The sequence below is a fragment of the Barbus barbus genome (assembly GCF_936440315.1).
Source record: "Barbus barbus genome assembly, chromosome: 30".
Lineage (NCBI taxonomy): Eukaryota > Metazoa > Chordata > Actinopteri > Cypriniformes > Cyprinidae > Barbus > Barbus barbus.
This window is the reverse complement of record NC_136758.1, coordinates 19,569,174-19,584,418: the sequence shown is the minus strand read 5'-3', so window position 1 is coordinate 19,584,418 and position 15,245 is coordinate 19,569,174. Positions and strand designations below refer to the sequence as shown.

The 15,245-nt window shown below is 36.8% G+C and overlaps 1 protein-coding gene across 1 annotated transcript; it reads right to left on the bottom strand.

Annotated features, from left to right (window-relative positions):
• Window positions 1-8,805: 8,805 nt before the first annotated feature.
• LOC306850785 (ventral anterior homeobox 1) lies at window positions 8,806-14,045 on the bottom strand (the record flags this gene model as incomplete). Its single annotated transcript, XM_079386645.1, has 3 exons — window positions 8,806-9,354; window positions 11,780-11,967; window positions 13,829-14,045. 3 exons carry the CDS (start codon window positions 14,043-14,045, stop codon window positions 8,806-8,808), a joined length of 954 nt encoding a protein of 317 aa, XP_079242771.1.
• Window positions 14,046-15,245: the final 1,200 nt, after the last annotated feature.

Genomic DNA, 15,245 nt, shown 5'->3' with positions numbered 1-15,245 from the left:
CAACATGAAAAGCAGCAAGCTAGTTGTAAGATTTTAAGGTTTTTAAGTTTTAAGAATTTAAGAATTGCCTGTTACCTCAAAGGTATTGCCTTTCTTGGCTGTATATATATATATATATACACACACACACACACACACACACACATACATATATAAAAAGCATTTTATCACTTTTTGACACAGGGAAAAAGATGAAAAAATCTCTTTGTAGTTATCTAAAATAATTAAAAATATAAAATGAAAATAATTAATTTCATAGATCATCACTGGTACAGTCACTATTGGTTTTAGAAGTCACATTAATGGTTAACCACAGACTCAAGGCTGTCATTGTTGACAAAGGTGCAATTAAAGACTGACTTAAAGAGGATAAAAACGTAGGAAAATTATTATTTCATGTATAATAAATGTAATAGATTTGTACCAAAAGAAATCACTTTCACATGAATGAATATTATTCTGTTGATCAGTGTCAAAATAGTCCAATTAAATCCTCTTCAGTGTTTTAAAACAATAAAACTTATGAGAGGTTAATACTTTTTATAGCAATTTAAGTGAATTATAGAATGAATGAATCACCTTATTCTACTGAGGTGAGGACCTTGCTTACGAAATAGCAGCATAGTGTTAATTAAGGCTTCAGCACTGAAAAGTAGACATACAATTTTTAAAAGGTTCTTACTTTTATATTAATTTGATTTGAAATGTTCTTATATATTTAGAGTTCATGGCATTACCAGCCATTTACATATGTTGTGTTTTTATAAAACAGACTCAGGTTTGTATAATCTTTTGGTAAACATCTCTTGATTCACTGCCTATGCATGCTTTAATGAAAAATGTATCTTTACATTTTATACAAGGAACACACACACATTATATGTGGTACTTTGTTGCTGAGATAACACAAATGGTGACTTCTTGTTAATGTCAATAAGGTTTTTTTTCACAATAAATTGCAGCAATAGCATTTCATAAGTACAAATTATAATTTTTTTGCAATAAATTATAAAAAAAAGAAGCAATTTCCAAATTCCCAATTATGAAATATAATACCCAGCTCCACCAATAAGGGAATACAGTGTTACTATATGGAAACACAAATGGCAGCATAAAAATAATAATAATAATCACTCACTCCTATGAAGCATTGTTATTGACAATCAAGTTGGTATTTATTTCCTCAAACTACTAACATGTTTGTAGTAATTAACTTACAATATAATATTTTTATATCATGACTATAAGTCAGTGTTTTTATATTTTACACATTTTATAATTTTGATTAAATTACATCATCATCATGCCCAGTGCTTCACGAAACGAGTAGATCATTCATTTTCTCAATATATATATATATATATATATATATATTTAAAATTTTGCTTTAAATCAAAATTTGTGTGACTCATCTCAACAGCTGGCTGATATCGAGAAAATTAATAAAAAAGCAGACGGTCACTATATTTTTTGTGAAGAAGGCACTAATACTACAGAAATACACAGATTATTCATAAACTATCTGCCTGTGACTCACAGGTGCGTGGCCTTGGTGGAAAACAGGACATGTGCCATTATGAAGCTTTTGTCACACATTCATCACAAGCTTTTTCAGTTTTTTGGAAGCACTTAAAACAATTTCTGGCTAGTAAAACCAATGGTCATCCAGTCATGATAATATGAAATCCAATTACTAAACTAAAAGGTCTCTGTAACAACAGGCTTATATTATTACTATTATTATTTATTTAATTTTAAATTAATTAAAATGCATATGCAACATTAACATTTAAAATTAGACACTTAATATAAATTATATGCTCTACCATCAATTTGGCCTGATGTACTACACAAATTTGCCTTTGCAAACAAATATATTTTGAGAAACCTTTTATGCAACATCCTTAAAGCTTTATCCTTCATCTGCCTGCCTTTTACTCGGAGCACATTGGATCACATGGTCTGCAGTTACATTTCTTTCTATATAGCTGAACCCTCTCTCGCACCTGAAATCAATCATCTAATTATATAAAAGCTTACCTGAAGGAGTTGATCAAGGTTATAAATTCCTCCAAATTATATATTTACCTTTAAGAATGTACCATGTATATCTTCAAAGGGATAACTCACAAAGAATGGGTTTTCTCTATAGTGTAAGTTTCAGGGACATAGAGACATCCAGCTGCCAACGCTTTCTATCACTCTCTGTCTCTCCATTAAGGCTTCACAGTTTTAAACTACTTGAAAGTGCTTCAGATAGAATACCACCTAAGAGCAACAAAAGACCTCAATGAAGTGACTTTTTTCCCCGCAGTATAGAGCAGTATAGAGTAAGAATAGCTTTGCAGGTGCAGGTTATGAGAGATTTATGGCCACTGGATAATTTTGTAAAAGTGAAATGTGGTTAGAAAGTTTTTCTCATCCTAAAAGCTCAAACCTTGGGTAAAGGCATCATGGATGCTGCATGCGGTCTTCTTAAAGCGACAGATGACCAATTTACAAATTTAATTCACAAATTAAAATGCTGTCATTATTTACTCATCCTCATGTCATTCCAAATCGGACTTTCTTTCTTCTGTGGAACACAAAAGTAGATATTTGAAAGAATGTTAGTAATTCAACTATTTTAGTGACCACAGACTTCCATTGAAAAAAAACAAAACTGAGACATTCTTTCAAATGTTTTATTTTATGTTTTTAAAGTCATACCCTTTTAGAAGGACATGAGGGTTAGTGAATTTATTTCATTTTGGGTGAATTAATGATTAGCTTTTACAATCAACAAGAAAAAATATATTCACAACCCAATTTACTTACAAAATTTGATGCATTTCTGAGCAAAAAGGCATATTTAGAAAGAAATGTGGGCCTGTTTTGTTTTTATCTGAATTGACTGGATTGTGAAATGTGGCGGGAATTAAGGGGTTAAAATTTAGAAGACTTGAAAAATAAGAGAACTTGATGTCAGCAAATTAGAATTTTTTTCAGAGGCAGAGCATTTTTTATGTTTGTGTGTGTGTGTGTGTGTGTGTGTGTGTGTTTTCTTTCATTCAAAATAAGACCAGAAATTTGTATTAAAAACTAAAAACAGATTTTAGTAGATTTTAATATGCCTTTTTTTTTTTCATGAGATCCAATTTAAAGAAAGTTTTATTTTTGTAGAAACCATTTGCATTGCATCTGTGTAACTTTCCACTCAACTATCATTATCACTCTTCCTAACTGACAGCCACACTAGATGTCTGAACACACTCTTCACACACTTATCTGTGATTTTCATTCTCCCACTAGATTTGTCTCTCTCTACATGCAGCAGGTACAATAGGTCCAAAACTCAAATCTAATGTTTGAGATTTGAAGATCTGAACCTCTGACCTAACTCTCCCTCTCCCTCTCTCTCTCTCTCTGTCACACACACACACACACACACACACACACACACACACACACACACACACACACACACACACACACACACACGTTGGTTTATGGGGACTCTCCATAGGCGTAATGGTTTTTATACTGAACAAACTGTGTGTGCTATTGCCCTACACCAACCCTACACCTAAACTTAGCCCTCACAGGAAACTTTGTGCATTTTTAGATTTTCAAAAAAACACCATTTGGTATGTTTTTTAAGCCTTTTGAATTACGGAGACATAGGCAGTGTCCTCATAAACCACCTTCATATTGTAATACCTCTGTCATACCCATGTCATTATACAAATTTGTGTCCTCATAAACCACATAAACATGCACACACACACACACACACCCACACACACACCCATACTGTATGCATATGAGTTTACACACATACATACACACTCCAATGTGAAACATGTTGGCAGGGAAAAGCACTAGAGTTTGGAGTGGGTGGGTGTTGTGGTGGTGATGCTGCCGTTTGTGAAGTCTCTTGAGAGTCAATCCAAATGTTTCAGACAGAATGCAAAAAATAGCAAATTAATGCCCCTGAAGAGTACCCACCCACTAGAGTCATGCCCTCGCTTAAAATACATCATCCGTTTCACAATACTTCCACACAAAAAAAAAAAAAGAAAAAAAAAAGAGGGCTGTGTGGTGCGGTTTGGTCCAAGCTGAGGGAGGTTGGAGTGTTGATTTATTTATTATTGTTAGCTTGAAGCGACCTTGCTCCATGCAAACGCAAATTGAATCAAAACGCAGGGCTGAAACTCTGACGCTGTGGGAAACGAATCCTCTGCTACTAGAGAATTGAGCTATTGTTAAAAATCAAGTGAATTTTAATTGCGCAAAATATTACACAACAATGCGAAAACATTATGAAATGGACTATTTTGGTGTAGTGCCTCTCACAAGGGGCCAACCAAACCCGTATGGCTCTCCAACGGCTCAATGAGATGCTTGTTGCTTCTAATGTGGCAGTTAATGGTGTTTATACCACTTGCATAATTGCTGTTTGAAACCTGTGTGATTTGATAACAACATCTGTATTTAATCTACCACAGCAGGGGCCGTCATTGGCATCGCTAATTATTGTTTCGAGACGTCTGCTGTGTCAGATATGTAATAGGCTTAGTGATATGCCACCTGGTCAGCAGGTTTCTGTCATAAACAGTCATACGTATCTCTATACTGTAGGCAGCTAATCAGCTCAAACCCTTTAACTCTTATTAGCCTTTATGTAATGCCTCTAATTACACTCTCAGAAAAAAAGATGCAAAGCTGTCACTGGGGATGGTAGCTTAAGGTACAAAAGCTAAAAAGTAAAATTTTGTACCTTATTTATACCTTACAGCTATCTATGGTATAAATTAATACATTAAATGTACATATTGCATTATATTACTAAAGTGTAGCTATATATTACTTTTGAAAGAGTACTGCCTCAATGATAGGTTTATACCTCTTTATACCTGAATTATTTGAGATTAGATGATCATTTATTAGAGTTCTTGCTCACATTAATTTTTGTCAATCAATGAATCCACATGAACCCTAAATTCTGCAATCTGCTTTACATATTAATTTACGTGCATTAAGTATTTTACGCAAAACTTACTAGTACCAGGGAAAGCTAGCGCAAGTCATTGCCTGATGACATATCTAAAAAGAATGAATGTCAGAACAGCTTTTTTAAAACCAAATATTTAGTAAATATTCAATCTTATCCACTGACCAAGACATGTAAATATATGCATGTTTGTATCATGTCAAACGTATATAACATAGACATCATGGCACATGGTATGTTTGATTCCGATTGAGAGTTGACTGACACGTTATTTTTTTCTTGTTGATCTGATTAAGGTCTACAATCGGATCAAAATTTCATTCAGACTGAGCGAAATTGGATCGATTGTAAGGCTTTTCAGTGCAAATACATATGAACTGATTCTCTGGGTGCTTGGGTAACTATTGTTGCCTTTTGTATTTTCCAATCTAACTTTCAGCTGCCATAGGGTGTGTTGAAATTTAAGGGCCCAGGCAAGTCCATGTGCCAAAGCTACTGACGTGTAGCTGCTCCGTGTTTCGAAATCCTCTGATTGGTTTATTGGATCAGCTAGTTAGAAAAGCCTGTCAGCATGTATGACACTTCAGGGAAAAACAGGGAGAGCCGTGATGGGATTTAGTGCTCCCCGGGAACATCGGGGTCACGAGTCCACTCCATGCTCGTACAAGCTTCTTTCACAGCATGCGTTTACGCTCTGATCACCATATGTAAGCACAAATAAAAGAGGAAGTGAGGGACGCACAAAGAGCACAAAACACCCACAGGATGCTGCGTTTCCTCCTGCCGTAGGCCGGGGTTTAAGGGCTAGTCATGTGATGCGGGGAATGTGTTGGTGGTCTCACTCAATCCCCCCTTCCCTCTTTCACACTCTTCCCCATCGTCTTCACCCGTTCCCTCACCCCCAACCACAATGCAGCTCGACCTTCAGCCTAATTGGGCTGTGAGGGAGGAGAGATGGAGCGAGAGGGGGAGGGAGAGAGGAGGCCAAGACCGTTGTTTTTTTAGGAAGATTCCCAAGACTCAGAAGGGCAGAGACTGCTCAAATACTCATAGTACCAAAGTGACAAAGGCCTTTAGTTAGAAGCCTCCAATCAGTGCATACATATTAACACGCACATATACATGTGATGATTCAAATCTGAAAGCTAAAACCGGCATATAACCAAATACAAAATGTAGGCCAAATTTCAAAATGGTTGCGACAAAGGTTTGAACCCCATGTTTCTGCTGAATACAAGTCTGAGACCACCAAGATTTTAATGCGTTTTTCCTTTCTTTTTTTTTTACAAACTTTATTACCAGCATATCAAATTAATTGAGAAAAACAAACAATAAATTAATTACAGGATTTATTTAAAATGGGAAAAAAATGTATTTAGAGTCTATTGAATGAATATTAACCAAATTTATATTTTAAATTCAGGATTTTCAAAGTGAACCCCAGACTTTTGAACCACATATTGAAAAAAATTAAAACTTTAAGTTTTAATACTAAAAATAACAAAATTAAATGATAAATTTAACAACCAAAAAAAAAATAAAAAAAAATTGAACTGCAGATTTTTTAAAAAATGCTGGGAACATGGTGCTCAGGAACCTAGTGTTGCAAAACTGCAGCTGCACTGAAAGGTTCTGCTTTCATTTGGCTTGTTATTACAATTCTACAACCTTCAGACTTTTCTCTAACATTCTAACATGAATTCACAAAAATGTTTCATGAAATAAAAAAATACTTTCCACTCTCCCTGCCCTGATTCTCCCAACTTCTTTTCAACAGTCTCGGTGTTCAACAGTCTCAACTGTGCAGTGCAACAAAATAAAGGACAGAATTTTTTCCTTCCTGGAAAAACAAAACAAACCAAAACAAAGCATTTGTCTATCTTTCATAACAACTCATGTTTTTTATTTACCTCATCTTATATCATTCACTGTATTTCATTGATCAGCCATATATTAATTTAAAAATCCAAACTGCATTGTAAAGCCACAGAAAACTTAGGACCACATTAGAAGGGAATAATACATACTACATAAACCAAACAGTTTAACCAAACCGCTGAACTGATCAACAAACCAAGACGAGGAGTAACTCTATAGGAGACATTTCTGTCTAAATGAAACTCTGATCCTCCATATAGGTTGAATACATGAAGAGTAGGAGTATTTGTCATTCCATGATGTTCAGAGACATTCATTCATGCAAGGCTCCGTATCTCTCGAACATCACCACAGCTGACAAGGTCAGCCAGCGCTGTGACAGAACTGGCAGTGTTAAGTGACCTTAAATGATTTACACTGATGCTGAGAACGTCACATGAAGAAACCATCACGACATTTAGGATTTACACATGGAATGAAAGACTGAAGAGATTTGTTTTTGTTTTGATTTTTTTTAGTTATATATAATATATATCCACACTCATACCACGGTTCACAAACTTCAAGATATTTAACAACAACACCACCAGAGCTTTGATTTCCTGTTCAATCAGACCCCTCACCCCCATACATTCATTCTTTCATTATTTGCAGATATACTGATGATCTATTTATTACAGACGTGAATAATTTACAATAAAATAACAATTTTAGTTATTCAAGCTTCTTGCTTTTATACTACAGTTATCGTACCCTGTTCGTCCCTCAGAGATCCGCCTCGTCTCAGCTCTGATAATAGAAAGGGCTTCAGATACTTCTGGAAAACTTTGCCGTGTTGGTAGAGGGGTTGCCGCTCAAAGCAAATACATTTAGTCCGATAATGTGAGGGTCTCGTCGATGCTCCGGAACTTAATCCCAGGCGATAACGTCTCAAGTTTTCTCGAAAGGTTTTCAGTTAAACACGCACCTAAACATGGAAACCAGGACTACAATTTCAGTACCAGCACCCACACACACACACACACACACACACAGAGGAGAAAAACTGCATATTTAAGACATACAAACTCACAAACTGAGATTGCCTTCAAAACTCGTTTTGGGGAGCACCCTCACAGAAACCATTTAGAGAACAATGAACACAGGACTACTGGACTATTTAACGGTGTGACAGCGTTTTCTTCCATTTAGTCAGAACATGTTTAGCCAAACGAATACAAAATGGTATAGACATCTGTTCTTATAGCTTCATATGGCAAATTCATGACCTCTGTAAGCAAATTGTGTATATAAAGCCACAGTGTGACTGTATTGTATGCTAACCTTTGGAAATGAACCCCAGTATAATATATATTTCATTATTTGAGATTTGGCAAATGACACTATGACAAAAAGAAAATTAAAAATTAAAAAATATTTCACACATTTAGATTGCTCTTCGAACTGAAAACATGAAGGATGTTGCTGTGAGTTCAGATTTTATCGGGGATCTATGTTCTGTACTGTTTTGTTTTTACCCAGCAGCTTTCAGATTAGTTTTTAATCTGAATATAACTGTCCAGCTCCAAAAAAGGTATAAGGGAAAAAAAGTGCCCCGAAAATATTGCCTCAGCAACCATTTTCATCTCTTCCCCTCCATAATCTCTTGCTACATTCCTTCCTCAAGCTCTCATTTGTGTCAAATTGGAGAAACTTTGATTTAGTGCAAAATGCTCTGAAAATCCTCGTTTTTGAAAAGTATGAGTCCACCTTTTTACAATTCTGAGAGGCATCAACTGTGCAGGTTGATGACAAGAAAAACGCAAGATTGAAAACACAACAGCACTGATGAGACAAAAGGGGGCAAGAGCTATTAAAAAATGAGAGATAACCAGAGCTCAAACTAATTTCAAAACAACAACAACAATAAACCGACAAAAAGAAACCCCTAGTGATCATTCCAAAACTTTTTTGTCTAACGCTTCTTTGCCATTGGTCCGCGAGTAGGGCTCAAAGGCGGATGAGCTCAGGTAGCGGGCAGAAAGTTCCTGCAAGTTCCCCGCGAGGGATCCGGCCATGCCGAGTGGGGTGGAGGAGATGCGTGAGGCGACCGACCCGAGCAGAGAGGGCATAGGGAAGCTAAACAGCCCGTGGGCAGGTGGAGATCCCTGTAGCCCAGTGACTGTCCCCGAACTGGTCACTGTCGGCAGTGGCGGGCTGCCCCCGGCTGTGCCTGAGCTGGCCGCGCTGCTGCTACTGCTGCTGGAGGAGCCTCCATTAGCGGTGATGCCCAGGGACGGCCCACGCAGGGCTGAGCCTAGCGATGAACTCCCACAGTGGGGCAGCAACCCTGGCAGGCCTGGGGGAGTGAGGAGCCGGCCCTGCTCCAGGAGACGCAGGACGCTGCAGGTGGCAGCTGTCTCAGAGACCACGGAGCGCAGCTCGGAATCCTTCCCCTGATCCTTCTTCTGCTTAGTGCGACGATTCTGGAACCACACCTTTACCTGCCGAGGGAACGATATTAGAAATTAGCTTAAAATAGAACACAATGCAATGTAATATGGAAAATACTGTAAGCTTGCATTATGCTACTATGATAATACCACTTCAAATTGGTTTAAATGTAAAATAGAAATAAATTAAAATAAATTAAGATATAGTTACAAAGTAAAACAATTCTGATTTTTTCAGATAACATTAATTATAGAAGTCTATTTATAGAAACTATAAAAGTTCAAATGTAATTAGATTATTTATGTATAACGTAAATCTTTTTGCTCTATGTTTAATTCTTAATGCACCAATTTAATATGTATTTGAGCAGCAAAAAAAAAAAAAGGCAAAAGTTGGTTAGCTAAAATTAAAATTAATTTTGCAAAGTGTAAGTGAAAAAAAAAGAAAGGTTATTGTAAATATAAACCTATTTAATGAACAAAAACATGCACTTCTTTTGAAAAAAAAAAACCAAAAAAATACAAGAGCTCCTTTTGCAAGGACGGATGGATCAATACCGCTTTGAACCACGTAATTGTACTGTATCCATTTAATTTAGGATTACAAAGAAAGAGGAATGGCAATTTCCTGATAATACATGTTTAGATCAAGTTCCAATGGCAGAACAAAATCATAATATATATTTATTTTCTATAGAGAAAAGGAGGCCCGTTTTATATTTGCTGTACTTCAAATGATCGATAATAGCTTCAGAGGAATAAGAACAATGAAGTATGACTAACATCTCAGAACTGTGTCATGCAGTTTAACTGTCAAATCTATAAAAACACTAAAGTAAACAGCTTAAATGCATCACAATAAATATCGTAATATTATTTAAACGCTTTTTAATTATTAAAGAATATGCTGCTGTGTTTGGCAAAGCTGCTAGTTACATAAGTGCATGCCTTAACAGTTGCATCGGTGTTGTAAAGGAATGCTAAATAAGTTATCGTCATATTAAACCTGCTATTGTTTCTAAATCACTAAAATGCACATTTGTTGTTTGCAGTTGTTTAATCTCACAACGTTTTGTGGATACCATGACATGGAAGGTCACAAAAAAAACAAAAAAACAACAGCATTGAATTACCAGCAATTCCACCTTATAAAAACAATATTTTCCCTCTCGTTTTCGATGCATTTTTGACTCTACCAAATGCATTGCTGGTACACTTTCACAAATGGATGACTTTCCTTGTTTGATCTTTCCACAGTACATTTAGTGTTTCAGAACACAATGTTAATTTCATGAAGCCGTCATTAAGGAGCACTTCACCCTCCTCATCAGGTGGCCAAGAAGAGACACGGGAAGCTTTAATGAAATCAAGGCATGGATTTGAACTGCACTGCAGCACGGGGCATTAGTGAAGCTAACTCTATTGTGCTCCCTGTGTTCGCAGCACCGATCTGCCTCAGGGCATTAAATGTCTTAATTTCGCCCCACAGGAGAGCAGAAGAATTTTAAAGTCATTAGTGGGGTGATGATGTGATAGAATGCGACACAGTTCAAATGGCCAATAGAATTAGAAACGTTGAGACTGCATTGTCAGTTTGCAGGTGTTCAGGGTGTTTAATTAGGGGAGCCCCGATCAATATATGACTGAAAAATTGAGCGTTAAAATGAGCGAAAAAAAATATATATATTAATGTCTTATATTTTTTTGTGAGACATCATATCCTTTTTTTCTTAAATATAGTACTTGTTCAAGCAAGCATGTGGTATAATGAACATGATCACTAATGAACAAATAAAAACGTGGGTTCCAAAATTAGCCTTACTATTGCAGTCAGAGTTTCCCCGCATAGCAGATTATCCAGGGAGACGCGTAGAGAGAGAGAGAGGGATAAATCGAGGCCGAGAGAGAGAGAGAGGGATACATCGAGGCCGAGAGAGAGAGAGAGTGCATGTACAGTTCAGTCATGTAATCTCAAACTCGTGACCTCTTGCTGACCCCTGTGCAAAGCATGTGCCACAAATGCGTCGCTGGGCTTATTTTTGTAAAGCGGGCCTTTATGCCACTAACAAACCATCAAACTATTGCACTGATGGTGAGGGCAGAAAAAAAGGGAATTAACCGAGTAAATGTCAGGAAGATGTGATCGGAAAACTGATGTTTTAAGTGGTCTGAAGGGATGCCACAGGATGATCAAAATGTAAATTAAATAAAGATCAAAATCGTATAGTCAAAAGAGCTTGTGACCAGGTAGCTCTGTGTCTTTTTTTTATACAGAGTGTCAACAATACATATTAATTACATTAAATCATATTTATGATTATGCGCCAGACATGCTTCACAAGGATAAATATGTTTGGGAGAGTCCATTACTTTTGTGTTTTTATTATACTGGTTAATTTCAGCAGTATTTATAATGATTGTTTTATGTATATGGAATTGTATTTGTGTGTATGGATATGTGCATTTGATTGTGTACCTGAGTTTCAGACAGGTTAAGTTGTCGGGCAAGTTCGGTTCGTTCTCGTCCCACAACATACTGGCACCGCTGAAACTCCATCTCCAGTCTGTAAAGCTGTTCTGCTGTGAACGAGGTCCTAGTACGCTTTGGTCGGTCTAGATCCAAACCCTTGGGGAGAATAATCTCTCGAATTGAACCTTTGGCATCTAAATGTGATAGGAAAAATATTTTCAGCAAATTGTCATACCTGCTATAAGATTATAATATCTGAACATATAATTAGAAGAAATAGTTATATTATTAAAAATGTAATATAGGTAGTCATGCAAAACATATTAGACATTGCACAATTTGTGTGAAACCAACAAAACCTAAGACGTTTTTAATCAAGAAAAACAAAAATTTCCACCACAAGCTGTTAAAAATGTCAGTTTTATAGGTGTATCATGGCACATAAATGCCAAACAAAGGAAGACTAGACTCTTATTATTTTAGTAACTAAACATTTTTTTTGTTATTTTAAATAATTCATCATGTAGGAAGAGAGTGTTGACTAAAATAAAGTTAAATTAAAGCTCAAAGCATTTCAAAATAGTTAAAAACTTGCATTAAACAAATACACAAAATAGTCTGTCAAATCATACTGCAAAACAATTTTGTATTTTTCTGTCTTTTGCATATGTTATAAATATTTCTAATGGGTCTTCTATCTCTGAACAGATTAAAGGATTACTAAAAATGTTGAATAATCAAGTATTTTATAAAGTAAATGCATAAAAACTGGGAGATAAATGGGAGAGAATTTAAAAACATAAGTAATAAAATATAAAAAAAACCCACACCAAACATGTTAGCTGGTGAATTATTAAAGTTATGTTTGTTGTTATTTGTGTCTTTGTGATGTGCAGAACCTTGCGCCAGCATTCTTATAAAAAAATTAAGCAATAAATATATTCTTTAAAAAATTTGTTAAGCTTTGTGACAACTTCAAGATAATTTAAAAAACACACTCTCACACACACTGGTCTCCATAATATTCAAATCCAGATACAGAATAATTGTATTGGCTTCCGAATTGTGACTGAAGAAATTACACAATAATTTCATCAGGTTAATTTCCTCATATTTCAGCAGGCCTCCGAGACTGACCTAGATTTAGCTTCACAACCTAAATAAATTAATGGAGCTGATTGCTCCCCAGAATTTCACAATCAGCTGACACAAGCAGGAGGGGCTCCACAACTATGTTAGTAATTTAACACAAATATAGACAAGCAGCTTTACACCAAATTGTTGCAAAACATTTTTTTTTTTTTACTTAATGTGAAATATGATTCAATTACAGATACATTTCTGTGCATGCCCCACAATCTCAATGATACTGTTTAAGTAAAAAAAAAAAAAAAAGCATCTCCATTCAAATACTTTAGTAAATTAAAAAAACTGTAACAGAATGCTTATTTTTTGATGGAGAAAAAGCACTGAAACATATATAAAAAGGCAGAGATAAGACTATCTAAAAATGATAACCAACATAATGAAAAATGTAACTTTTTTGCATAGCTGATTATGTATAAAAAGAACAAAATAATTTCTTAAATCTTACAATCACAGAAACTGTACTGTAAAGAATGAAAACTTTCACAAACATATAGTATAGTATTTTCCAGATTTGATATTTATAAACTATTTATTTTCGTGTCCATAATAGTAATACATATTTGATATTCTTTTAAATAGCATTTGCAAATATTTGTAGGCGAGAAATTGGATCAGAAAGCTATGAGACACACCATAAGAGATGATAAAATAACAAACATAATTTTTTTCTTCAATACAGAAGAAGTTTGATCCAGTTCTCAATTCGGCGTAGATCAATTTGCATCATGTACACTTGTGCACGCTCAAATCTATACACACTCACTCATGGAGGGAAAAAACAAATCCAGCGACTCCGAAGAACTATCACAAAAAGCTAAATTAAAAGTTCCAGTTAAGTCGATTTCCAGTTTTTTTTTGTGGACTACAAAATGTACAGAAATCTTCACGGGACTGCTTTAAACTTACCCCGAACTAGAATCCTCCGGCAGTAATCAGGATCTCCTGAGCTCGTCCGGCTCTTTTCGCAGTTTTCCACCGGTCCGGATGGAGAGAAGGACTCCTGCTGGTCCTTCAGGAACGTTTTTGAAATGTTTCCCTGGGAATCCTTTCCCTCTTCCCCCTCTTTTAGTCCATTCTTCAGCAACATTCCGGACTCCGAGTCTTGGCTGTAACGGACTTCCATAGCCTCTTATCTGCTACGAAGATTTTGCCTTCTTTTTCTCCTTGTTGGGAAGAAATAACTATTTGGGTATGGACAAACACTGCTTATTCTGGGTAATGTAGGTTTGGTCTTTCTGTAAAACAGCAGCTTGGAGTCGTAGTCAGATAGCTAATGTGCCACCAGCACTTGCCCGGTCCACTGATCTGCCCTATTATCTCTGTGCAGACTCACTTGCCCAATGATCATAGACTTCTCACCCAAATTCAACAGCAATTTAACAGCTCCTCTCCTTGTAACATTCACATCAGGCTGATCTCCGGGTAATCAAAGCTGTGGACGGACGCATGCTCGCTGCTTCAATTGATTACGGTAATTTTGCTGCCTCCACATTTGCGTAACCTCATGAATACTCTAAACTGTTTGGGAAATACACATTGTCCTGATTGAGGGGTCCACTCACGCCGACCCCCCTCTCCGCCCTCGTTCGCAAAGGTTCAAGGGAGATGATTTGCCTCGAATCGCCACCACGCGCAATCACAGACCGCCAGAAAAGTTCCACTTCATTCCTCGATGCCCCGACACTGGCCGTTCCCCTGCTCTCAGGCTGTTGATGTTCGGACGGGCTAACTTTATGAACAGGCTGGCGATTCTCCCCCGGGATAACGGCCCGATACCACACGCTGCACCCTTGGAGCTAATACAAGCAAAGAGCGAAAAAAGAGAGAGGGAAAGATCGGTGGAGAGCAAAGAGAGAGAGAGAGAGAGAGAGAGAGAGAGAGAGAGAGAGAGAGAGAGACAGAAAAAGAATGAGGGAGGCGGAGAGACCTGGAATACAAAAAAAATGGAATCCACTTCGCTCGGAATCTGTAGTGGTAATGAACACGGATTGACAAAAGAAAGAGATGAACACAAGGGAACTCTGTCAAGCGGGGGACAGTGCACACAACCACCTTGAGTTACCCAGCACCTCTAATGCAAACCCCAACCCAATGCTACCATCGCTTAGCCCCCTTCCTCTACAAGAAACCTGTTAAAGCACCACTAAAAAAACTCAACCTGCCCGAGATCCCAACGCTAACACCTAAAGCGACCCCCCTCCTCCCCTCTCCCCCACTCCTTCCACACCACTACACACCCACCCACCCACTCAGTCTCGCCTATTTTCATTGTCAACGCAACAATATCTGGGGGAACAGCAGTGGTCTGTAATCCAATAAGACC